This window comes from Papio anubis, chromosome 1 (assembly GCF_008728515.1).
Source record: "Papio anubis isolate 15944 chromosome 1, Panubis1.0, whole genome shotgun sequence".
Taxonomy (NCBI): Eukaryota; Metazoa; Chordata; class Mammalia; order Primates; family Cercopithecidae; genus Papio; species Papio anubis.
In genome coordinates, this window is record NC_044976.1 from 209,900,437 (window position 1) to 209,925,500 (window position 25,064).

Here is a 25,064-nt window from a genome sequence, read left to right on the forward strand (position 1 = left end):
GGCCACGTTCCACCTCTGATTGATTACAGAGGTCGCTCCCTTCCTTTAGGGCCAGCAGTGAGGCTGGCACCCGAGCGTCATGCTCGGTATCTAGATGAAAGAACGTGCTCCTGGCCAGTGTGGCTCCACAGCTCATTGATCTCTCTCTGGAGAAAGGCTGGTATGTCTCCTTGCACATTTCTTTTTTGAATGATTTAAAACTTGATGCTGAGCTATATAAAGTTCTGTCTGGATAGCTGTGCCTTACAGAGGGAGGGTCATCCTGAAAGATGCCGCTTCTGCCTTTTCAAAAAGGGCACGCAGACCGTTCCTAGAGCAAGCCACCTCCACCATGGCATTGTGTGGAATTAGCTAATGGTTATACCTGGCAAAGAGAAAATCAAGGTTAAGAGGACAACAAAGGTATCCTTGTGCTACTGTACAGTCAGAAAGGAATTCAGCCCTATCCCTTGGAGGCAGATGCAGATTCAAGTTGTCTGGTTTTTTGTAAGGAAATGTTAATTTTTAAAAGTATTTGTCTTGGCTGGGTGCAGTGGCTCACGCCTGTGATCCCAGCACTTTGGGAGGCTGAGGCGGGTGGATCATGAGGTCAAGAGTTTGAGACCAGCCTGGACAAGATGACGAAACCCCATCTTTACTAAAAATACAAAAATTAGCCGGGCGCAGTGGCGGGTGTCTGTAATCCCAGCCACTCGTGAGGCTGAGGCAGGGGAATCACTTGAACCTGGGAGGCGGAGGGTGCAGTAAGCCGAGATCACGCCACCGCACTCTAGACTGGGCAATAGAGCAAGACTCTGTCTCAAAAAAAAAAAAAAAGTATTTGTCTTGAGGAGGACAGAATTGCAGGTGTGTTGGCTAAGTCTGTAGTTGTTTTGCTGTGAGCAGAATAGAACCAGCATCATTAGGTCAGTACCAACTCTTTTTGGGCTTTACAATATTCTGCCCCGCAGTGGTTCTGGGGATGAGCTGGGAGATGAGATGATCAGAGTGTTCCCAGGAGGAAATGCCAGCAAGCCGTGTTAGAGAGGCTCACCTGCCTGCTCCCCGAGAGGGGCCTCATCCCCTGACTTTCATTCACCTAACGATGACCTCTGTCTCCACTAAATTAGGAGTCACCGGGAGTAGAACTAGTAGAGCAATAGAAGAAAGTGTGCTTATAAGCCTGATATAGTAAAATAGTGGGTAGCAGCACCCAGCAATGAGACATGAAGGAAGTGTAGTGTTGGGTTTAGTTTTAAATAAACAGATAATATCTGTCATTATAGTAATGATTTAGTATTTTGCTTTGTATATTTTACCACTATTAATATTTTTCTTATTTTATAACATGGGCATCTAAAGTGGGCTGCATTTACCATCACTCTGAAAAATAAAAAAACTTAAAATTCAGTTATATATTGGGAGGCCAAGGTGGACAGATCACAAGGTCAGGAGATTGAGACCATCCTGGCTAACACAGTGAAACCCCGACTCTACTCAAAATACAAAAAATTAGCCGGATGTGGTGGCACTCGCCTGTAGTCCCAGCTACTCAGGAGGCTGAGGCGGGAGAATCACTTGAAGTCAGGAGGCGGAAGTTGCAGTGAGCCGAAATCACACCACTGCACTCCAGCCTGGGCAACAGAGCAAGACTCTGTCTCAAAAAAAAAAAAAAAAAAAATGAGTTATATAGCCATTCACTCTTTTTCAAAAGAATATATTGGAACATTTATGACTTAGGCATTCATTTAGAATTTCAAATACCCAGAAGTGAATGACAGGCAAGAATCCCCATTCCTTTAATTAGTCAGGAAAAAATCGTTCAGAGAGATGAGCCTCTAAATTTGTTGAACAAGGAAAAAGGACAGAGGTAAAACTCCTCTTTAATCTTTAAAATATTCTAATGATCATTATATTTAGATAATATATATTTTTACAAAAATTATATCAGAAATAAAAGTGTATTCATAGATCTTAACTTTAAGAGATGGGATTATTTTTAAAAATTAACCTCTAGGGTTCAAATTCCTATGACTTAAGGTTGAACATTTTTGGAAAGTTTGATAAAATTCCATTTGGCCATGTCATATTTTTCCAGGTGTTTGGGGGAAGTGTATAAAATGAGGCATAAAAAGGAAGAAGTATGAAACAAGTAGAAAAAGTAGTAGAAAAAAGTATGTCATCAGTTAAGAGATTTCATCAGTTAAGAGAATCTCAGGTGCCCACAGATAACTCAGTAGCTTTCATTTTAAACATCTGACTAGCTGTAGATATTAATACATTCTTAAATTCATGTGCTGTTTTTATGACAGAAGCACTCATAATTCTATACTGAGTATGTACACAAGTTTATTTCCTACAACCTCTGATTAGTTTTCTTAATGTTTTCGTTTTTCAAAGGCGGAATAAGGTACATAGTAAGAGCACGTGCTTGTAGGTTAAAAAGACCTGGATTTGATATATATCTCTGACAGCACCCGTGTAACCCTTGACAACTTAATGTACTCTCTGAACCTGTTTCCCCATTTGTAAAATGAAGGTACTAGAGGCACCGAATTCCTGGAGTAAATTAAAGGAGACACAGAGTATAAAACATTTAGCACACGCTTTCACGTATGGAAACTTCTCAGTTAATGTCAGTTGCTGCCATGATCATTAATATATTAATGTTGTTTGAAAAGCAATAAACTTAGCATGAGAAAGATTTAGCACTAAATAAATTCATAGAAGCCAAACCCCACATAATTCTATTCTACCAACCACCCTTCCTTAGGTTTGTATTCCCAAACATGATTCAAAGCACTACCAATGATAAGCCCTTTGACGTTGGGCAGTTATTTAATCTTAGTCAACTTCAGTTTTCTAATTTAAACCATTGAGATATCAATCACTAAAGTACATGGTATTGAGGCTGTTAATTATAGTAAGTATAGTAGTCCCAACACAGTGAATAGTTCCTCACAGATGCTGACTATGAAAATTAGCACCAAAGGTGTTTTAGAAATTACTACTATTATTACAAATGAGCCCAGTGTTTTTCTCACCATGAGTAAAACAGTGAGGAAGAACTGGACAGAACAAGGAAGAGCTTGGAAAAGGAGGAGAATGAGAGTGGGTGTATTAATGAAGCATAGAGATGAGGAAGAGCAATGGTGCTTAAAAATGGAAGGCATGGAACACATAGAAGGTAAAAGTCACCGGAAATAACTTCTCTATGAGGGAGTTTATATCTTTTTGTATTAGCAGCATGATCCGCCACTTAGTATCTTAAGATATCATTACCATGGAACCCTGTGCTTTCTTCATTGTAGATCCACAGCAATCACGGCATTTTCTCTTTTTTTTTTTTTTGTCTCCACCAAATCAACTTACTCTTGCTGAGCATCATTCTTCATTAAGATATGGCTTTGGGGCCAGGAATGGTGGCTCATGCCTGTAATCCCAGCACTTAGGGAGGCGGCGGCAGGTGGATCACTTGAGATCAGGAGTTCAAGACCAGCCTGGCCAACATGGCAAAACCTTGTATCTACTAAAAATACAAAAATTAGCTGGACATGATGGTACCCACCTGTAATCCCAGCTACTCAGGAGGCTGAGGCATGAGGCTCACTTGAACCCAGGAGGCAGAGGTTGCAATGAGCTGAGATCACACCACTGCACTCCTGCCTCGGTGATGAAGTGAGACTCTCACTCTAAAGAAAAAAATAAATATATATGGCTTCCAATCCTTTAGATTATAGATCTCCTATTTACAGTAGTGTTGTGTTGAGGTCTTTTAAAGGACGAGGATCGTGCCTCTCTTGCCCTCTTTCTACATCTTGTTCTTGTTAGTTAAGCGTTAAGCAAAGTTGTCAACATAGCATAGAAACACAGAGGTTGGAGTTAGGAATAGAGAAGGAGCTGGGAGCATTTAAAATAGAAAGCCAGACCCAAGTAGCAGCACTAGAGCACAGGGTATGGAGCCTGAACTTGAGACTACATAATATTTATGGTAAATTCGAGATAAAGGTGGGAAAGCTATTGTTTTTTAATGTCATGGGCCAACAAATGAATGGACAGATAGTTAGATGAGGAGTTACTGGAAATGACACAACCATTCGGGAAAGAATACAAACTCAAGTTAGCAAAGTGATGTTATTAAGAGGAAAGCTTGGCTCCTGTGTTTAAAAGCTCTCTACTTTATTTATTATTAGTTAAAAAAAAAAGTCAAATCACTCCCGGCACACTTTACCACTGATTACAATCCACTCGTGTGTTCCAGGCCTTCAAATGAGAACCAAGGACTCTGCACAATCTCTTAGCTTAAGAGAGGCGAGAACATGACCACTGGAAAGCTGGTGAATGACAGTAAAGAGGAAATGTGTTGATTTCCATATAAGATGTACTTCACTGTTCATTAATAATTATTAAAAGCAAGTTTCAGCCAGGTGTGGTGGCTCACCGGGGCAGGAGGGTTACTTCAGGCCAGAAGTTCTAGACCAGCCTGGACAACATCACAAGATCCCCATCTCTACAAAAAATAAAAAGTTAGCTGGGTATGGTGGCATATGCCGTAGTGTGCCACCAGGAGGCACACTACAATTGAGATAACAATTGCTGAAGATGGTATTGAGGCTGCTAATGATATTAAGTGCAAAAGTCCCAACACAGTGAATAGCTTATCAAAGGTGCTATTAAAATTAGTACCATTGGTGCTTTAGAAATTACTGCTATTACGACCAGCTACTCAGGAGGCTGAGGTGGGAGGATCACTTGAGCCTAGGAGTTTGAGGTTATAGTGAGCTATGATCATGCTACTGCACTCCAGCCTAGGCAACAGAGCAAGACTCTGTCTCTAAAAAAATATATAATAACAGGCTGAGCATGGTGGCTCGTGCCTGTCATCCCAGCACTTTGGGAGGCTGAGGAGGGTGGAGCACCTGAGGTCAGGAATTCGAGACCAGCCTGACCAATAAAATGAAACCCCATCTCTATAAAAATACAAAAATCAGCCGGGCGTGCTGACAGCCACCTGTAGTCCCACCTACTCAGGAGGCTGAGACGGGAGAATTGCTTGAACCCGGGAGGCGGAGGCTGCAGTGAGCCAAGATCACGCCACTGCACTCCAGCCTGGGTGACAGAGCAAGACTCTGTCTCAAAAATAATAATAAGTTGCATAATGATCTCAGAAAAGCTAAGAGTGACATGCTCATATCCAAATTCTTAATCACTAGTAACCATTTGTCATTTTCTCCCTGATTGTGACCTCTCTAACAGGAATAATGGAGTCTACAAACTTTGGGGATAATTATTATAATAGATACAGTTTCAATCCTAATTTTATAGTCCAGACCCGTAATCTCTTATCTACAGTTTTGAGACCCAAAAACCTCAGAAACCAAAAGCTTATTCATATTTCTGTGGCAAATTTATCTGTCAGCGAAACTCAACTTTCATGGGGCTATGTATAGTCTTTACTCATTCTATAGTGTGAATGTTCATATACTTACAGAAATGTCAATGTGTTTGATTTTTCCATGCTATGTCAGACTCTTTTGATAGTGTTATGCTCCATATTCCTGTCTAATATTGGAAACGTTCTGAATTCTTTTTTTTTTTTTTTGTTAATTTGAGACGGAGTTTCACTCTTGTTGCCCAAGCTGGAGCGCAATGGCACAACCTTGGCTCTCCGCAACCTCTGCCTCCCGGGTTCAAGCGATTCTCCTGCCTCAGCATCCTCAGTAGCTGGGATTACAGGCATGCGCCACCACGCCCAGCTAATTTTGTATTTTTAGTAGAGACGGGGTTTCTCCATGTTGGTCAGACTGGTCACGAACTCCCGATCTCAGGTGACTCGCCCACCTCAGCCTCCCAAAGTGCTGGAATCACAGGCGTGAGCCACCATGCCCGGCGGAAGAGTTCTGAATGCCAGAATCCATCTAAGCCCTAAGAATTCGGGGTAAAGGATGATAGAATGAATGGCTGGCCGACTGAACCATTTATTCACTAGCCCTCGTTCTGCTCTGTCTAGAACCACACAGATAAATCCAATCGTTTGTTCATGTAATAAATCTGATATTTAAGGTTAACTAGGAAGATTCTACCAGGTTTTCTGTTGCCCTGACATAAATCCTTAGTCCTGTTCATTGTTTTGGAGTCTCTTGGACTTTTCTGATTCATTTAGCTTCCCGCTGACCCTGGGCTTCATCATCTGATAGTTCAGCTGTGCCAGCACTGGTACTATGATTTATGCAACAGATTCCACCTCTCACTCCTCACCACTTCCCAGGGTCGTCAGGCCAGACTCTTCACACCTCCTGCTCTGGGAAAAGTTCTCTAAGCTGGACTACTTCAAAATCAATATTCCCCAACCTCAGGTAGATTCTCTAAGGAATGGATATCCTGAGACAAATCTAGGAAGCATTAGGGGAATGGGAAATCAAAAGCATTTTCATTCCAATTTCCGTTTTCGTCTCTAATCGTTCCCCATACTGCCACCTTCCGCATTCTTCAAACTGTAAGCACCACTTCCGCGTCCTTCACTACGAACGTATGACTTGTCCGCATACTTCCCTGGGGTCCTTCAGTATGTACTTACTAAGTGTCTGTTCTATACCAGACAGTGGAGCTGTGAATACAACCAAATTCCTGCCCTGGTGGAGCTGACGTTATAGAAGGGAGGTCCAGACCATCGATAAGTATAGAGTGAAGCTCCAAGGAAAAACAGAGCAGGGCAAAGAGAAGACAGCTAGGGGAGGTGGTTTATTGTATTTCAGTTACCCAGACAGTGCCTCTGAGTTGATGTCTAAGCAGAGACTCGGAGGTGAGGGAATAAGCTAGTGGATATCTGAAGAAAGAACCTTCCAGACAGATCGAGCATCGCATGCAAAGCTCAAGGAAGGAGCATGTTTAGTCAAGTGTCCAAAGTGACTGGAACAGGAGTGAGAGTTGAGAGGTAAGAGAAGAATTCCGAGAGGGAGCACTGGGGCCAGACTATGTAGCCTAGTGGGCCAAGTGAGGTCAGGCCTTTAATAAGGAGGGCATCGAGGAAGAACCGTGCACACTACTGCTAGTGCTAGAGTAAGAGAGATGAGGACTGAGAACTGACCTCTGGATTCGGGATCGTGGGTGAATGAGTGATATCCACAAGAGCAGTCTCTGTTGAGTGGTTAGGGACAGATTTCTGATTAACTGGGAGCCCAGGAAGCTGGCGCAGTGACTCTAGGTAACGCTCTTGAGGCGTTTGTATATGTAAAGGGTCACGATGGAAAGGAAGGTTGGCAGGAGGGCAAAGGGATTAGGGTTTTGTTTTTGTGTTTATTTTTGGTGGTGGGATAAACAGCATATCTGTCACTGGATAGAAATGATCCAGTAAAGGAAAAATTGTGACCTTTGTTCTCTCTTAATATGTGTGTTTCCTTGATTCATTCCTGACTTGTATCTCCCCACATCTTATTCCTTAATTAAGCCATTCTTCCTCTTGCATAATACCAAATTATTATGATACAAATAGCTTTGTTGTACTCTTTTATGAGTTTTACAGGGAGGAAATTGCATAAACTCTCTATAAACTAATTTCTATGTTTAATAGCCCTTAAGTTCTCCCACCCCATAGCCTGACCAAAAAAGTCTTACTAAAAAAAAATAGGATACAAATGATCCATATACATCATCCTGGCTAGAGAAGTGTCATAAACTCCGGTGTTGTTAGAACCAATAGAGCTTAACTTTATATCTCACTGGCTGTAATACAAAACTTTTCTGAGCTATTTGAAAAAAGAAATCACTAAGATTAAGAAAATATCTTAACACAGGTGGAAATAGTAAAAGGATGTTTGCATGAAAAATGTCAAATGTAATAAACAGCACTATTCTCCGATAATAAAAGATGAATTTGGCTGTCAGATACAATTTTATAATAGCTTTGACCATCATGTACGGCAGGAGTATTTTTTTTTAATTTACTATCGTTAGATTTGCGGAACCAGTGATTGTTGTTTTACTATTTTGTTAAGGAAACCTAAAACATCCTCAGAATATACAGAAAGAATATGCATTCTTATAGGACTGAAGGGCATATCTAGTGAGCTGCTTTGGTAAATATCATGAAAATCCAAGTCTGACGTGGAATTATAATAATCTCTACTACAAGATGCAGAAGAAAACCAAACACTTTTTTTTTCTAAATCAGATATTTAAAAATATTAGTGATGACCAATATGATTAGAAGCTTTAAAATTCTAACATGTATATGAACAAAAATATTACTATTTTCAGAGACTTAAACATATCATCTGAGCATTGAAAAAAGCTCTTAATAGTACCTTTCAGATTTCTCATCTGTTTTCAGATCCTGTATTAAATTCCTTGAGAAAGATGCTCTAAATTTTACAGAATAGAATTCAGGCTCTTTATTTACAAAATGGAGTGTGAACCTTGCTGGTTACTCATCTATCCCCCTCAAGCAATTGTATTTTCCTTCCTTATCAACACAGACTATCACAGTTCTAGGATTTGTCTGAGATGCTAGCCACCTCTGACTGCTTGCTATTCACTGGAGACTCCTGTGATTGTGATTTAAGATTGTAGGCCAGGCGCGGTGGCTCACACCTGTAATCTCAGCACTTTGGGAGGCTGAGGTGGGAGGATCATGAGGTCAGGAGTTCGAGACCAGCCTGGCCGATATGGCGAAACCCGTCTCTACTAAAAATACAAATATTAGCTGGGTGTGGTGGCACGTGCCTGTAGTTCCAGCTACTCGGGAGGCTGAGGCAGAAGAATCTCTTGAACCCAGGAGACGGAAGTTGCAGTAAGCTGGTATCATGCCACCGCACTCCAGCCTGGGCAACAGAGTGAGACTCCATCTCCAAAAAAAAAAAAGATTGTGAAGGAAGTATGCTAACTGTCCTTTCTTCTAGATTTTTCATTTTTAGCCTTGTATGAGATTAGATCACCAAAAAACTACATTGGCATACTTGAAGTGTTTGCAAGCATTACTCTCCTCAGAAATGCTTTCACCAAGTTAAAGTTTCGTCTCAGTTTTTATTGAGGATTTGTGTAGGGGGAAAGAATTGGCCATTGAAAAATGTCTGTGTCTTCTACATTTCAGATTTGTACTGACTACGATTCACATCCTTTATTTAGACAATCGTGTCAAAAATTCCTCCTAGAAATTAGAATCAGGAGAATGTGGTGGTTTTTTTGTCTTCTCCAGATGAATCTTACATGCTTTTCTTTTTCAAAGATGAACACTATAGCCCACTGTGTTTCCATGACTACTTTTGCTTGAAAAGAGTTCAAAATTTGTCCAACTATTCAAGAGAACTTCTCCTCCATATTTGCTAAAAGACATGCATCCACTTTTCTAGTTTCTCTTTTAAAGTAATATCTTCAGTGTTGTAAAAGATTCAGTCTTTCAGAATCAAATGATTGTAGGCCCAGCGTGGTGGCTCACGCCTGTGATACCAGCACTTTGAGAGGCCAAGGCGGGCATATCACCTGAGGTCAGGAGTTGGAGACCAGCCTGGGAAACATGGTGAAACGGCGTCTCTCCTGAAAATACAAAACTTAGCCGGGCATGGTGGCAGGTGCCTGTAATCCCAGCTCCTTGGGAGGCTAAGGTACAAGAATCACTTAAACCCCAGTGAGCCAAGATCATGCCACTGCGCTGCTGCCTGGGTGACAGAGCAAAATTCTTCTCAAAAAAAAAAGAAAAGAATCAAATGATTGTAAGTAAATAGAAACATAAATAAATAAAATACATGTAAGTGAATATAATTAACATAAATATCTAACGTATATAATATGTATTAAATATAAATGCATATATTGATATAAGCAAGAGAAAATACTTAAAAGATACTGATGATTACATATTTATTAAACAATATAAATACTGTTTTTGTTTGCTTAATTTTCCCAAACTTTTTGCTATGTTATGCTGCCTCCAAACAGAGGTTCTCAAAATATTCTGGGCAAGCATTATCACCATCACCTGGGGACTTGTTAGAACTATACATTCTTGAACTCCCACTCTGGGCCTACCGATTATGGGTGTAGAAACCAGCAATCTGTGTTGTTTTGGTTTTTTTTTTTTTTTGAGACAGAGTCTCACTCTTTCACCCAGGCTGGAGTGCGGTGGCCCCATCTCGGCTCACTGCAAGCTCTGCCTCCCAGGTTCAGGCCATTCTCCTGCCTCAGCCTCCCAAGTAGCTGGGACTACAGGCGCCCACCACCACGCCTGGCTAATGTTTTGTATTTTTAGTAGAGATGGGGTTTCACCATGTTAGCCAGAATGGTCTCAATCTCCTGACCTCGTGATCCACCCGCCTCAGCCTCCCAAAGTGCTGGGATTACAGGTGTGAGCCACTGTGCCCGGCCGCAGTCTGTGTTTTAACAAGTCTTTCAGGTGATTCCTACACACAGTGAAGTTTTAGAGCCACTGTTCTGGGTCTCAGGTAATAAAAAGGTGCATACAGTTCAAACCGCAAGCTCTCCACTTACCTGCATTCCTGCCTTGCTGTTTGCCTGCCTTCCTTCTTGCATCCTGTATTCCCGCTTTTTATCCTTCCTATGTATGTGCGTTGTGAGAGAAAACAGTGCAATGATGAAAGCGAAAGCTCTGGAAGTACATGACGTCTGTCTGGACTTGAACTACTATAAGTTGGCCACAAATTAGTGTGTGATCCTGAACAGGTAATTTGACCATTTTAAGTGTCAGTTGCATCATCTGTAAAAGTTGGATAACAACAATATCTACCTTAGGGGATTATTGCAAAATTAAAGGAGATGGTATCTGTAAGCTCTCTTGGTTCGGCATTTGACCCATTATAAGGTCTTAGTGTTAGCTGCTAATGTGATGAGCCAGCTGCTGTGCTGGGCGTGGAATGGAGGGAGAAAGGGCACTCTTTGCCTTGAGGATGCTTACATTACAGTGTCTTTTAAGATGCTTATTCTGTGGGTGCTCTCTAAAGGGAAATGGATATTGAATTTGGGAAATAAATTGCAAGTCATCTATTCAAATCTACTTTCCACTGTAGGAATATCATTTTCATAGTAATAATGGCTAGACATTTAAGCCCATGATTTTGTCCCCTTTTTAGTCCTAGTGTGATGTGGAGAGTACAGACTCTGGAGTTAACCACATCTGGATTCTCTTTTTCATTCTTCTATTGAGTGACCTCAAGAGCCTCTCCGAGCCCCAGGCAGCTCATCTCTAAAACAGGATGGTGGCATCACTCATGTTTGGTCACAAGGTGGTCAAATGAGATGGTGCGCATGATGTGCCCACTGTCTCTGGCACACCACCGCCCCACTGTAAATAGTCACTGTCTTCAAATAAAAAAGCAACCCAGGCCTTTTTCTGGGTATCTATGAATGCTAGGACAGCTTTCCCTGTTCTCAGATGAAAACAATATCTATATAAATTTTACCAGTTGATTATGCTTCAACCCTCCTCAGTGAGACACTCTTTAAAAAAAGGAACATAACTGTATATAAAGTCAATCTGTTATCTTCTTTGAGCATGTTTGTTCATTGTAGATTCATCTAAGTACCCTCTCGTGTAGCCATCATTTCTCTATCTGGTCCACAGACATCCCATGAGAGATTCTTTAAATGATTTTTTGGAATAAAAATATATTACATGTATGTCTCCTAACCTAGGAGTTAGTGAGGCTAGGTTGACATGATTTCTTGTTGAATCCTTACAGTCTCCTAATGGTCATATATTGAAGACATTAGTTCTTCTATAAGATGGAAGAAAACATAATGCCCTAAATATTTTGTAACTTTAAATTTTATGTACATTCATTCAAACTAAATTGTTATGTATAGATGAAATTATAGCAGCAAATCAGTAAACTCAAAGGTCAAGTCCAATAAAATCCTTAGTAGTTTACTCAAAATGTGAATTGGGCATGCAGACACATCGCTGAAGAGTTCACCAGAAGAAGGAGGCAAAAAACAAGAGATTTCGATCTAAGCCTAGCTGTTTACCAGAATTTATCTCTGTGATTTTTTACTGTGCATCATCATCCATTCATTTAGTCAGCTATTTTTTAAACATCTAGTGAATACTTGCCTGTGTGAGCTTTAATGTAATGCCCTGGAAATATAAAGATGACTATACGTGACTCCTGAACTCAAGGATCTTACTATTTAGCACAGCAAAGAGACAGATAAATAGTCAGAAGTCATCTTGAAATTGAAAATCTGGGGGGGAAAAAAGTATGTGAAAGCTTAGAGGATTACGTAAATAAGCTTGCCTGGAGGGTCAGATACGTTTCCTATAGGAAGCTAATTTTGAGCTTAACCCGAAAGGCCTCATGGGAGAGCACAGGAAAAGGAAAAATGAACAGGCAGTCCCAGGGGAACAGATTAGCAAAGATGTCCCTTTAGGAGTTGGGGGTGCTTCTGTATTGCTGGAGCCCAGGGAACACTGCAGAGAATAAGGGGAGATGAGGTGAGTTGGAGCCAGACTGCAGATGGCCTCGCAGACCTCACTAAGGAACTTAAACAATTTTTGCTTGGCAAATGAGTAAGTGGCTCAGATGATTCCCGTGTTTGTAAAGGATGGATTAGATTTCAGAGTTGGAGGCCAGTCTGCAGGCACTGGTTTGGGGGACATGAGAAGCTAGAAAAACAGGGACAGTGGAATTAGAAAGGTTGAGACGGATTTTAATGTCATTACTGAAAAGTAATTAACAGAACTTGTTGACTATTTGCATATGCATAGAAGGGGTGGGGAAGAGGGAGAGAAAAGATTCAGAGGTTTATCAAGGAACTGGATGGATGGCTTTGACTGGTTATGCTCTTAACCAAGGCCCAGGCACGTGAGAGGGAGGAGAATGTCCTCTAGAACCTGGAGCTCAGGAGAAAGGTCAAGGCTAGAGGATTGGAGCTCAAAGTCTTCACCGCAGAAGTGGTAGTTAGAATTACAAAGTGGAAAATTCCTGCAGATACTGTGGAGTCCAGATTGGAGTCCTGGAGGGAAAGGATAACATTTGAAAGGAAGCTTAATAAATGAGCAACAGAAGCAATTAAGGAAACATGTCCAGAAAGATCGCTGGAAAACTCCGAAGTTCTCTGAAAACTGAAGGATAAGCGAGTTGTCAAGAATTGGGGACCAGTGGCCAGGCCTGGTGGCTCACGCCTATAATCCCAGGATTTTGGGAGGCTGAGGTGGGCGGCTCACCTGAGGCCAGGAGTTTGAGACCAGCCTGACGAACATGGTGAAACCCCGTCTCTACTTAAAACACAAAAATTAACTGGGCATGGTGGGGTGCACCTGTAATCCCAGCTACTTAGGAGGCTGAGGCACGAGAATCACTTGAAACCCGGGAGGCAGAGGTTGTAGTAAGCTGAGATCATGCCACTGTACTCCAGCCCGGGTGACAGAGGGATACTCCGTTGAAAAATAAAAATTAAAAATTAGGGATTAGGGACTAGTAAACCATTTCAGAGTCATGAGCATGGTGGAGAGTAAAGACTAGAAAGCAACAAGTAGATTTGCCACTTAAAGGAGGACCGGTGGCTTTTTGTGACTAGACATAGAAAGAGGCAGATGTGTGTGATGATTTGTATGTGTGTACAATTTATTTGTTTTGTTGGTTTTAAAATGAGTGCACAGCAGCGTTCATCCACACCCATCATTACTAATCTATAGCCGTTCTAAAATTATGGGGGAAGGTTCTTCCTTTCTGAGGGAGCTCACCCACGTGTCACAATGTTCTGCATCTTATAGAATCTTAGACAGTCATCAAAGAGATTCAGCCCACAGGGAATTAATGTGATTGGTCGAATGTGTTTTCTTATGAGTAAATGATCCTCTCAGCTCTTTTCACCCACATATACCCCACAAAAAAAAAAAAATGGTTTCAGGAAATACAGATACACAGAATATCTGTGCATTAATTTTATGTTCATGGGAGGAATACATCTGTGGTTTTTGGAACATAAGTATAGATACTTATCTAGCTGTCAGGGAGTCCTAGATTTTGGACTATGAATATTCTGTAAAATTCAGCTCCTATTGTTGACAAAAGTGGCAGGCTTGCTGCATGTGTTACTGTGAAGGAAGGGGAGTACGATGTCTGTAAGGCATCCATGCTGGCCCCGGACCCCCAGGGAGCTGGGGCAGACCCCTCTGGACCCCACAGCACGATGTCTTACTTCTGCACTGTCCATTACTGAGCCACTTAGTCCCTCCAGGGCTGACACTTGCATGAAGCAGCTCAAAGATGGTTTTTTGTTTTGTTTTGTTTTTTGTTTTTTTTGAGACAGAGTCTCGCTCTGTCACTCAGGGTGGAGTACAGTGGCATGATCTTGGCTCACTGCAGACTCCGCCTCCCGGGTTCAAGCGATTCTCCTGCCTCAGCCTCCAGAGTAGCTGGGATTACAGGCGCCCACCAGTGCGCCGACATTTCTCTCCTAATAAAGATGTATTTTTCTCTACACTCTCCCTACCTAACCCCAGACCCATTTACAAAAAATTAGCCAGGCACGGTGGCGGGCACCTGTAGTCCCAGCTACTCGGGAGGCTGAGGCAGGAGAATGGCATGAACCCCGGCTAATTCTTTGTATTTTTAGTAGAGATGGGGTTTCACCGTGTTCGCCAGGATGGTCTCGAACTCCTGACCTCATGATCCACCTGCCTTGGCCACCCAAAGTGCTGGGATTACAGGCGTGAGCCACCGTGCCCAGCCCAAAGATGTTTTTAAAGCTTGATTTGCTTTGTGTTAGGAACTACTTTGTGCTCATTTGAGTTGTGATTCCTAATCATTTGGGGTGCAAACGCAGTGTTTTCTCTGAGAAAGTCAGAGATTCTCAGTGATGAAATTTATAAATAGGTGCCTGAGGAAGCCTTGTAAGTTTTTTTTCTTTGAGATAATGACAAGTGACTTGGGGTTGATTTTGTTTCCAGTATATCTCAGGGGTTTTGTAGTTCTGTACGAGGGTATTTTAAGTCATGAGGTTATAAAAGAGAGAACAGAGAGCTAGGAATAAACTTCCCCAAATCACCTTTAATTCCAAAAGACATCAAATAAACTTCCCCAGATCACCTTAATTCCACCAGACATCTAAGAGTTTTGTCTTTACCTGGAGAGAAAGACCCACAGCTCCTAAGTGGACTCTTCTAACCAGCCTTTGTCTGGAATCTCCACCACCTCTGTCTCTCCTCCCCACACACTCCCCACCTTATGCCCTCCCTCTGTGTGTGTATGTGTGTGTGTGTATGTGTGTGTCTTTCTCTTTTTTCTCTCCTTCTACTTTTGGGTAAAAAAGCTTTAAATTTGTTAGCAGACCCGATGGTGTTGTTTTAGTAAAGAACATTGTGAACTGGTAGTAATGATCATTATATCTGCTTTTAGTGTACTGTTAGCAGATCCGTCTCTGCTCTATCAGGCCCTCAGACCTGTGACATCCCAGCTCCACGTTGCTCTTAACCTCTCCTAGGCTGGGAGATTCCGTTGGCGAACAGGGCTACTTCCAGCAAGCCGAACTGCAGCCAGCAGGAAATGAAACCGTCTGCCACAGATACTTATTTAGACCAAGTGATTAACGTTTAGTGGCAGAAAAGTGGCTCCCTTTCTCATTCGATTGAATGATGAAAGCATGTCTGTTTCCTTGATAAGGCTGTGGCCAGCTTGGCGTTCGGTCTGAAAGGTGGATGAAGATATTCTGCCTGCAGAGCGGGCTGCAGGGATGTCTGCTTTCTTTTCTCTGTATCTGTGCCAGAGTGTATCTCCCTGTTCATCTCACAAACTGTTTTTAAACTTAATCACACTGAACTTTTTGTATATGTTTGCCTGACAATAAATGGGTCTGGGGTTAGGTAGGGAGAGTGTAGAGAAAAATACATCTTTATTAGGAGAGAAATGAGAAGCCACTGTCGTTGTTTAAAATAACCCTTAGTGTAAATGAGCCTAGTTATAGTGAGGCCAAAATGGGAGAAACTTTTCGTTGGTTTTGAAAAATACCACAATAAAAATAATAGGAATTTAAAACGAGTTTTAACAAATTCTGTGATAAAAAGTATTTTTTATTCTCTCACATATTCCCCTCTGATTTTATAAACTTTAAAAATATTCTAATTTTCCTAGACTCAAGTTTTTCTTTGCTTAAGAACTTACTTTTATGCTTAATGCCCTAACCAAGTGAAGCTGTTACCACTTAGAATGTTTACTTGTAAGGAATAAAAATTCGTATAGATGTTTCGAAATTTATTTAGCTTCTCTTTAAGTTACATTTACAACTTTATTTTTGGAAAATAAATTTAGTGTAAAGATGTTTTTAAAGGTAAATCTGAGCTTAAGTTTCACTAATTAAAGATGTTTTATTTTCATATGGTCCTTTTTGCCCAAGACCTAGAAAACAGTTTCAACTGAGAAATAACCTTATAGTCATATTCCTCACCAAATGCTTCACACCTCCCAGAGGTAGTTCTCTGTAGCATCACAAACTCTGTCATTACCAATTAACAATATCACACTTTTTTACCTTGATAAGCTTGCATTTCAGGTTTTATATTCATTCCAGCATTACTCTATCTTTATGGGAACCTGCTGAATAAGCCGATTGGATGATACAATATCTTAGAATCGTATATTCTTTGAAATATGGAGCCGTGATTCGCTGCCTGTCTATAAGTCAGACTTTGGGGCTTCCCTAACCTTCTAGACGCTACTGTGAACAATGAAGTCTGTGGGAGCTGGGGGTTGGGGAGAAGCCTGCGACCACTAAAATTACTGCCTGCAAGTTCAGGAACTCCGTTCGTTTTGTTAGAAACAAACTGGGAGTCTTACTGCTCTAATTTGAGGCGCCATTTAACTTAGTTATCTGGCTTTCTCTAGAGAAGACAGAGATTGTGAAAAGGAGATAGAGTTTCTGCTTAAGGTAGGCATGCTGGCTCTATCAAGAAGTGATCACAGCCTATCATCTTAAGAAGAAACAGAAGACATAAAAAGTACAAACAGAGCCAGCAAAGTACAGTGTTGGATTAGGGCCTGGGCAGGCTGCCTTATGTATCTCAGGAGGCCTTAGTCCTTAGCAGGGTGGCCCTGTATTACAGCACATTACAACAGTGACGTGTCCAATGATGAACATGGGCCATCAACTAAAAGTTAAATCGTTCCATTTCTTTTTTTGTTTGTTTGTTTTTGTTTTTGAGACAGAGTCTCATTCTGTTGCCCAGGCTGGAGTGTAGTGGTGCCATCTGGGCTCACTGCAAGCTCTGCCTCCCGAATTCAAGCAATTCTCCTGCCTCAGCCTCCCGAGTAGCTGGGATTACAGGCACCCACCACCACGCCCAGCTAATTTTTATATTTTTAGTAGAGACGGGGTTTCACCATGTTGGCCAGGCTGGTCTCAAACTCCTGACCTCATGATCCACCCTCCTTGGACTCCCAAAGTGCTGGGATTACAGGCGTGAGCCACCACACCAGGCCTTCCATTTCTTTAAGAGAGAGAAAAGTTGAATTTGTTTCAAGAAAGAGTATTCAAAATTGGTTATACAAAGATAGGTCCGTAAAGGGGCAAGTTTCCATTATTTGGGAATTACACATTCATTGAATAATCTCACTGTTTCTGAGCATTTCTACAAGGAAAGTTTGCTTCGAGATGAAATTTGCTTTACTCATGTTGGTCACCTACTCTGTTTGCCAAACCTGATTCCATATGCTCTTTGGTTATTTCCCATAATTACATTCTCCCTTAAAAGATACAGAATGCCTCATAGTATTTCATGACTCTTGGTCCTCCATGTAAGGGATGAGGACTTGCCTTTGAAATTTATTCCGCATAGTTTTGTTTCTGAAGTTTCATAGACAATAAAAGATATAGTAAAATATTAAACATCAAGTTTTATAGACATTATCTACCATTTAGTATCCATCTCTTCCATCTAAAAGATAATGCCACATTTCCTGTTTTCTAGTCTCTGCTTTCTGTGGTGGTGTTTGATTTTTTTCCCAAAGTCACTAAAAATGATGAATGAGATTTCTTTTCATTATCATTTTGCTCATGTTTTCCTTCTGTTATCTGGGTTGCTAATTAGAAGTTGCAACTGTTCAAACGAGCCTATGACAGATGCCATCTTAAAATTTTTACTTCCCTTTTTAGTTCTCTTATAGGGTGAAATCTTGATTCACAAATGCTCTGTCAGTCCCCCTTTGTGTGACTGCATTGACTAAAATACACACACACACACACACACACACACACACACACACACACATATACACCTTCATGAATCATGCACAGGAGCTGTGTCTCTGGACAGCATCCATAGACCCCCACCAGGATTAGAAGTTAAACTCAAGTGCGGATACAGTTTGGAAGCCTTTTGACCATCTTCTTCAGCCCTGCTCTTGTTTCCTCTCTCAGTATACACTTCCCTCTTCAAGGTGATTGCTTTCTCATTCTACAAATGAGGTATTGTCCCTCTTTTTACTTTCTCCTCCTTCCCACACAGGACATATTGGTCATTTTAAGTTATTGTTTGAAATGTTATCTCCACCATGCCTTTTCACTTAAATCCTTTCAGTTCTAGTTGTGACACGAACATCTTTTTTCTAGTTAGTTTAGGAAATGTTGGGCATCACTGAATGAGGAGTGAGGCAGGAGAGAAAGAGGAGGGACCACGTACAAACAGTTACTCAATAGACTCAGAATGGCAGCTGATGAAATCTGCCGCCGTAAACCAAATGGAGAGCCCAAGTAGGAAGATGCGAATGTTGGCAGCTGGCTCAGGCTGTCTTTGACTTCTCCCTCATTATTTTTCTTATTTCTGCCAACTCTGGCAACACATTCGACCTCGAGGGATGCATTCTTTTTTCCTGCCGAAAGTGTGGAAAAATGTCTTGTTGTCAGAGCTTTGTTGAAATAAAATTGGCTTTTGAAAGCAGCAACATTTGCTAGGAAGCTTAGGAGGAGTGAGACTTGGGAGCAAGTTGATGTGGTTTGGGTTTGCGATCCGGTACAACAGCGGGGACTGAGGAGGTGTCGTTGTTCTGAGGGTCTGTCTGGCAGCACCGCTGGGGCTTCAGGGAGTGTGAATGCCTCAGTTCCAGGGCACCGTTTCTCAGGGTGGTCCTTACAGGCCAGCTACACCGGGTTCTGCTGGGTGCTGCTTCTGAAAGCATCCCGGAGTGACTAAATCAGAATAGCTAAGAATTGGCCTAGAGAGCTGCATTTTAACAAATTCTCCATGAATCTCCTGCTCCGAAATTAGAAGAGGAACTATATTCAAGGTTCTGGGACTCAGTTTTCCAGCTGCCCAGGTCATTTATGTGTGCATAGCCAGAGGCGCTTAGGGTGAGGTGACTGACTCATCCTAATCACACACATGAGAAACCGAGGCATAAACCTGAAAGCCAATCGGAACTTTTGCCTGCATACAGGAATCCTATGGCAGCAGAAGGGAGAACTGTTCGTAGTTCTTGAAGCTCAGTTTCGTGTTTCTTGACTCTTACTCAACCTTTATATGTTATTCTTTCGTGTTCAATCCATTTTTCTTTTCCAAGAGAAGTATAAACGATTAAGATGTGTCTGTTAAACAAGGCTCGGCAGTCAGCTTGCTCCAGAAAGATCTCTGTAACCCCTGCCTACCCACCCAGGATCCTCCTCCAGGACACAGCTGTACCTTATAGGAACCTAGGTGGTTGCTCTTAATGCAACATTGCCATTTACTTGCTCATGAGTGTCTTCCTCCTAGTAGACATTGATATAGTAGACATCTCCTACTAGATCATTGTGCTTGTTACATTGAGCTGTGCCTAGTGCTGGACCTGGAGTTAATGCTTCAGAAATGACTGAAAAATGAATGGATGAGCTGAAAGATCTCGTGAGGCCTCTGATGTACATTCTCCTCAATTTTTGTGGTCTCTGCCATAAGGAATGACGGAATGTTTTTGTGTAAAATTAAAAATGTTTGTATTAGGCTCAGCTTCTTGTGATCCTTACAAAAATGTGTTTTGAGAACAAAATAAACAGGATTGGGAGAAAATTAAGATGCTTTGAGGATCTAAATACTTGTAAAGTACATTTTATTTGAAAGCCACAAAATGCTTTAAAAAGCTCCAAGTAAATGTAAGAGGAGATCCACTGGATTTTGGCTAAGTACTGAAAAAAAAAAAAAACAGTTTCCTTAATTCTCTATCCAAATACTTCAACTTAAATTTACTGGTAGCTGTTTCAGAGGAAGATGAGGACACTGCAGTCCTTAGTTTGTTATAAAGAAAATGTTTTTATCTTCAAATGTTTAGAGGAAGGATTAAAGACAATTTATGACTTGGGTGAAAAGTAATAAAAGTGGTAACAATGAAGTATCTTCTAAGTTGTCATCGTTTTCTGGAATTACTAACAATATCAACCAGGCAGGCATTTCATATCTGAAAGGAATTACTTTCATTTGTTATGCTTTAATATAAACTATAACATCAATCTTATAGCTGCAATACTGAGTTGTTTGTTTCATTCTATTGTTTAAAAAGAGGAATTGATTTAGTTGTAAAGGAGATGAATTCTGTCATTAGATCTTTTGCCACAGGGATCAAGAAATATATTTATAATTCACTTCTTTCAGGAAATTAGGCTGTAATGTCTATATGAAATGCATTTTATTAAGATCAAGGCATAGCCTTTTTGGTTTCTCCAGAAATAATTCATTTTTAATTCCCAAGGAAAAATCACAGTAATAAAAAATAAGTTTTACCTGATAGATTATCTTCCTTGTCATAGCTCTCCTTTTTATTAAAAAAAAAAACCCAGTTTATAGATTTCTTACTATTTGTTTAATTAAAACAATAATAAATTGTATAGCCTTTTACAGTGCATAGAGAACTTTTTAAATAAAATTTTACTCAGTCCTTGCAACTCTGTGCAGTGATAATGAAGATAATATATAATGAAGCCTTTTCACTCTTTGAGGGAATGGTGAGGTTCAGGGGTATAAGAATACTACCGGTGTCAAAGAGCAGAGCCAGAAATTCATGCAGGACTTTGCTCCAAATAGCATCTTCTTTTAACTGTACCTCTGGTGAGTTCAGTGTTGTTTTCCTTGTCATATATGCTTAAGGAGAAATATTATTAACATTAAAATGTTATTACTGCTCACTCTCTTGTCATCCATTAAATGATTGGTTCCCATGCTAGGTGACGCTCAGTTTTTAGAGACGGCTCAAGTATTTATTGCAAGGGATTTTTATGCTTGAGTGTATGTGGTATAGGAAGTTAATCTGAGAAAATTTTAAGTAAGCATGGCATGTACTTTTTTTTTTTTTGAGACGGAGTCTCGCTCTGTCGCCCAGGCTGGAGTGCAGTGGTACGATCTCAGCTCACTGCAAGCTCTGCCTCCCGGGTTCACGCCATTCTCCTCCCTCAGCCTCCTGAGTAGCTGGGACGACAGGCGCCCACCACCATGCCCAGCTAATTTTTTTGTATTTTTTTTTTTAGTAGAGACGGGGTTTCACCCTGTTAGCCAGGATGGTCTTGATCTCCTGACCTCGTGATCCGCCCTCCTCAGCCTCCCAAAGTGCTGGGATTACAGGCGTGAGCCACTGTGCCCGGCCGTCATGTAAATTTTTATGTGACACTTTTTTTTTTGGCGGAGGGAGGCAGGGGAGAGAGTCTCACTGTTGCCCAGGCTAGAGTGCAGAGGCGCTGATCACAGCTCACTGCAGGGCATGCCCGGCTAAGTTTTTATATTTTTTGTGGAGTCAGGGACTCACTCTGTTGCCCATGCTGGTCTCGAACTCCTGGGCTCAAGCAATTCACCCGCCTTGGCATACCAAAGTGCTGGGATTACAGGCATGAGTCACTGCGCCCTGGCTGTGATACTCTTTAATTATTCTAATACTTCTAACTTATATCATGGTGCCAATCCTATTTATGTAACAGAATCAATCTCGTACTCTCAGCTGACAATGAGGGGTATTTCATTATTTACTTGTGTATAAGATTCCTTTTATATAGGATGAAATGCATACACACTCTGCATAGGAATTCTGATGTGTTTGTGTATTACTCCATTCAATCATACTATGATTCCAAGTTAAGAACTCCTAGATAAATGAGCCTCTGTAGTTGTAACAGTTTAGGCTTTCAATTCAAATGTCAGATAACATTCTTCTGTGTATTATATTATTTTCTGCAATAATTCAAATCTTTATTGAGTTGAGGTTTGCTCGCTTACTGTAAGGTAGAATGAGGTGATCTAAGTAGGTTTTGCTTAAATACATGTGTCTTCTTCCCGTCAGAGTAAAAGAAGCCGAGGAGGTGTGTAGACAGAAGAAGGGAAAATCACTTTATAAAATAAAACCAAGACATGATTCTGGAATTGTAAGTATTTCACTTTACTGATTTTTAACTTGTTATTTTCTTTGGCTTTTAAATCCTATTTTCGTAATATATACGAACTCATAATATTTTAATTATTTTTCTACTAAGTGTGCATAAATAAGGAGCTTCTGACTTCAAGAATCTCCTTTTTCTTATGCCTTTAATCAGGCCCAGAAGGCTAGGAGTCTTGATATTCATTATTCAAAACTTAAGAATTAGGCTGCAGGTTGTGGCTCATGCCTGTAATTCCAGCACTTTGGGAGGCCGAGGTGGGCGGGTCATGAGGTCAGGAGATCAAGGCCATCCTGCCCAACATGATGAAACCCTGTCTCTACTAAAATACAAAAAAGTAGCCGGGCATGGTGGTGTGTGCCTGTAGTCCCAGCTACTCGGGAAACTGAGGCAGAGGAATCACTTGAACCTGGGAGGTAGAGGTTGCAGTGAGCCGAGATTGTGTCACTGCACTCCAGCCTGGCAACAGAGTGAGACTTTGTCTCAAAAAAAAAAAAAAAAGTTAAGATAAATCTACTGAATCTACTGAGGGTGTGCATTTATGTGGATATGTGCATGTTGGCAGGGGCAGGGTGGGGAGACCATCTTTCACTTTCTTTATTACACACAGATCACGGCACAGGCTGTATTTGAGCCATGAGTGATCATTATAGTTGGATTAGCTCCACTGGGATCTGAAACTTGCTGGGAAGTGCCAAGAGCAGTGTGACGCTTTGCACAGGGTGCCCAGAGTGCCCAGACCCCGTTTATATCCACAGATGGCTCGGCAGGGTTGGCTGCCGGACAGTGGTCAGTCCAGAGACGGAGTTTAACAAGCTCATTTAAGTTTCATGCTGGCCCATTCCCCGCTTTAAAACAAAATGCCAGCTTGTCCACCCTGGGAGGGAAGGGCTTGGGTGAAATGACAAGGCTTTTCCGTGTGATACTGAGGATGTTTTGTTGACTGCTTTGAGGGATTATCACTTGGTACCACAGTGTAGGTAAATGATGCTGTTTTAAATGAAAAGTTGAGTTAGGCCTTAAGGTAGGACCATTCGAAATTGAATTAGTCTAATGTAGTCTAAAGGGAAAAGACATTAAAATCATATCCCAAGTTGGGATATGATTAAATAGCCCTATTTTTTTAAGTTAGGAATTGTATCTTCATTTAGAAGCAATGATCCCTTCAGTTTCTTTGTATCAAAATGATCTTATCTAATGATAACTACTACATGATAGCTCAGCTTCTTTTTTGCTCCTGTCTGATGCCTCAATCTTATAATTGCATTGAATGAGGAGGAATGGTTACTTATTAGTTAACCTCAATCCTGCTATTGTAAGTACAGAAGATGATTAGAGTACGTTTACCATGAAGTGAAGCAGCTACTTCAGTTTTCACATTTATGTATTTGCATGTAGGACTGAGGATGAGAATGATGAGTTTGACACTCTTTCATATTGGTTAGAAGTTAAATTTTTAAAACTTTTTTTTTCTCAAAAGTATTTGGCGATTTGTCTTGAAAAAAGTGGTCAAAGATAACACAGAACCCACTTATATTTTTTTTCCTTTATGGATTGGTAGATCTTTAACCTTGTCCCACAGAATTTGATCCAAATAAAAAGGTCCTTTTTAGGCTACTCTAAACTCTTCCCATTTTTAAAAGTTCTTTCTAACTATAACTTTTATCTGGTGTATTTGTTTTCAGAAAGCAAAGATAAGCATGAAAACTTGAACAATGAAAAGCAGAATGAAAATGAGTCATTGCAACGACTTTCACAAAATTCAGCTGACCTGAGGGTGGGAAGGAAACTACCGTCATTCTGCTCATGTTTCTTCTTGACCTCTTGCATAATCTTTTTGTTTTCTAGACAGTTCACTAATTGTTGAATTTTACTGTATATTCATATAAAAATACAAAAGTACTAGACCAGTGGAGAATTTGACGCCTTTTCTTTTTGTAAAAGTTTATGGTATTATACCGATAGACCAAAACAGCATGTGTAAGAGGCAGTATCTGCACTAATTCTGAACATGCTAAACATTAACTAAAATTCCCTGTTGTGAGAATATTCCTCATCACAGCAAAAACACTTTCCTTTCTACTGACAACCAGTCCACGTCACAGCATTTAGACATATGGGTAAAATGTTATTTCTAGTGAATTGTTTGTATCAGTTTCATGTCTACGTGTAAATTTTCTATTTTAAAATTTGAGTACCATTTATAATCAGTGCTTTCCAAACTCTTGGGTTGCTCTCCATAGCTATATATTTGTGAAAGAAGATGGTCATTTTTTTACTGACGTCATACAATGACTTGAGTCAGCTCATAATGCAAAACGTGATGGTTTTGTATGAGCTGGGTTTTTGGGTTTTTTTTTTTTTTTCATTACTTTTAATGATCTTCGTTGCAAGTTACAGTTGTGGATAAAGGGGAGAATTTATTGCTCTTGCAAATCAATTATGGAAAGCAACTTAAGAAAAACAATGTTCTAAATCATAATTGTTTGTATTTATGTAAAGTATGGTCTCTTACTTTTTAGTTTGTAGTTTGAGTGCAAAGGAACAGTAGTGGTTATTTTCCTGTTGTTTTGTAGTCTTCCTGTCCCCTTCAGTCCCTCCAGCGTGTATATTACCATTCTCCAATGAAATAATAGGGCATTTAACAAAGATCGCTATGTGCAATACTGTATTTAGTGTTTCTATTTCAATTTTTCTAGGATGTTAATTTATATGAAAATAAAATGAATAATAAAAGAATAAAGATACTTGCAAAA

The 25,064-nt window shown here is 40.6% G+C and overlaps 1 protein-coding gene across 2 annotated transcripts in view; it reads left to right on the forward strand.

Moving 5' to 3' along the window:
* The window catches only part of FMN2 (formin 2), a 393,694-nt gene extending 368,630 nt beyond the window's left edge, over window positions 1-25,064 (forward strand). Inside the window, exons 18-19 of one of the 2 annotated variants that reach the window (XM_031659811.1) lie at window positions 22,215-22,296; window positions 23,994-25,064. In XM_031659811.1, the coding sequence (XP_031515671.1) occupies window positions 22,215-22,296; window positions 23,994-24,020 (109 nt within the window). In that variant the 3' untranslated portion in view covers window positions 24,021-25,064. The remainder of the gene's footprint in view (window positions 1-22,214; window positions 22,297-23,993) is intronic. The other variant, XM_031659814.1, reaches the window with a different exon arrangement.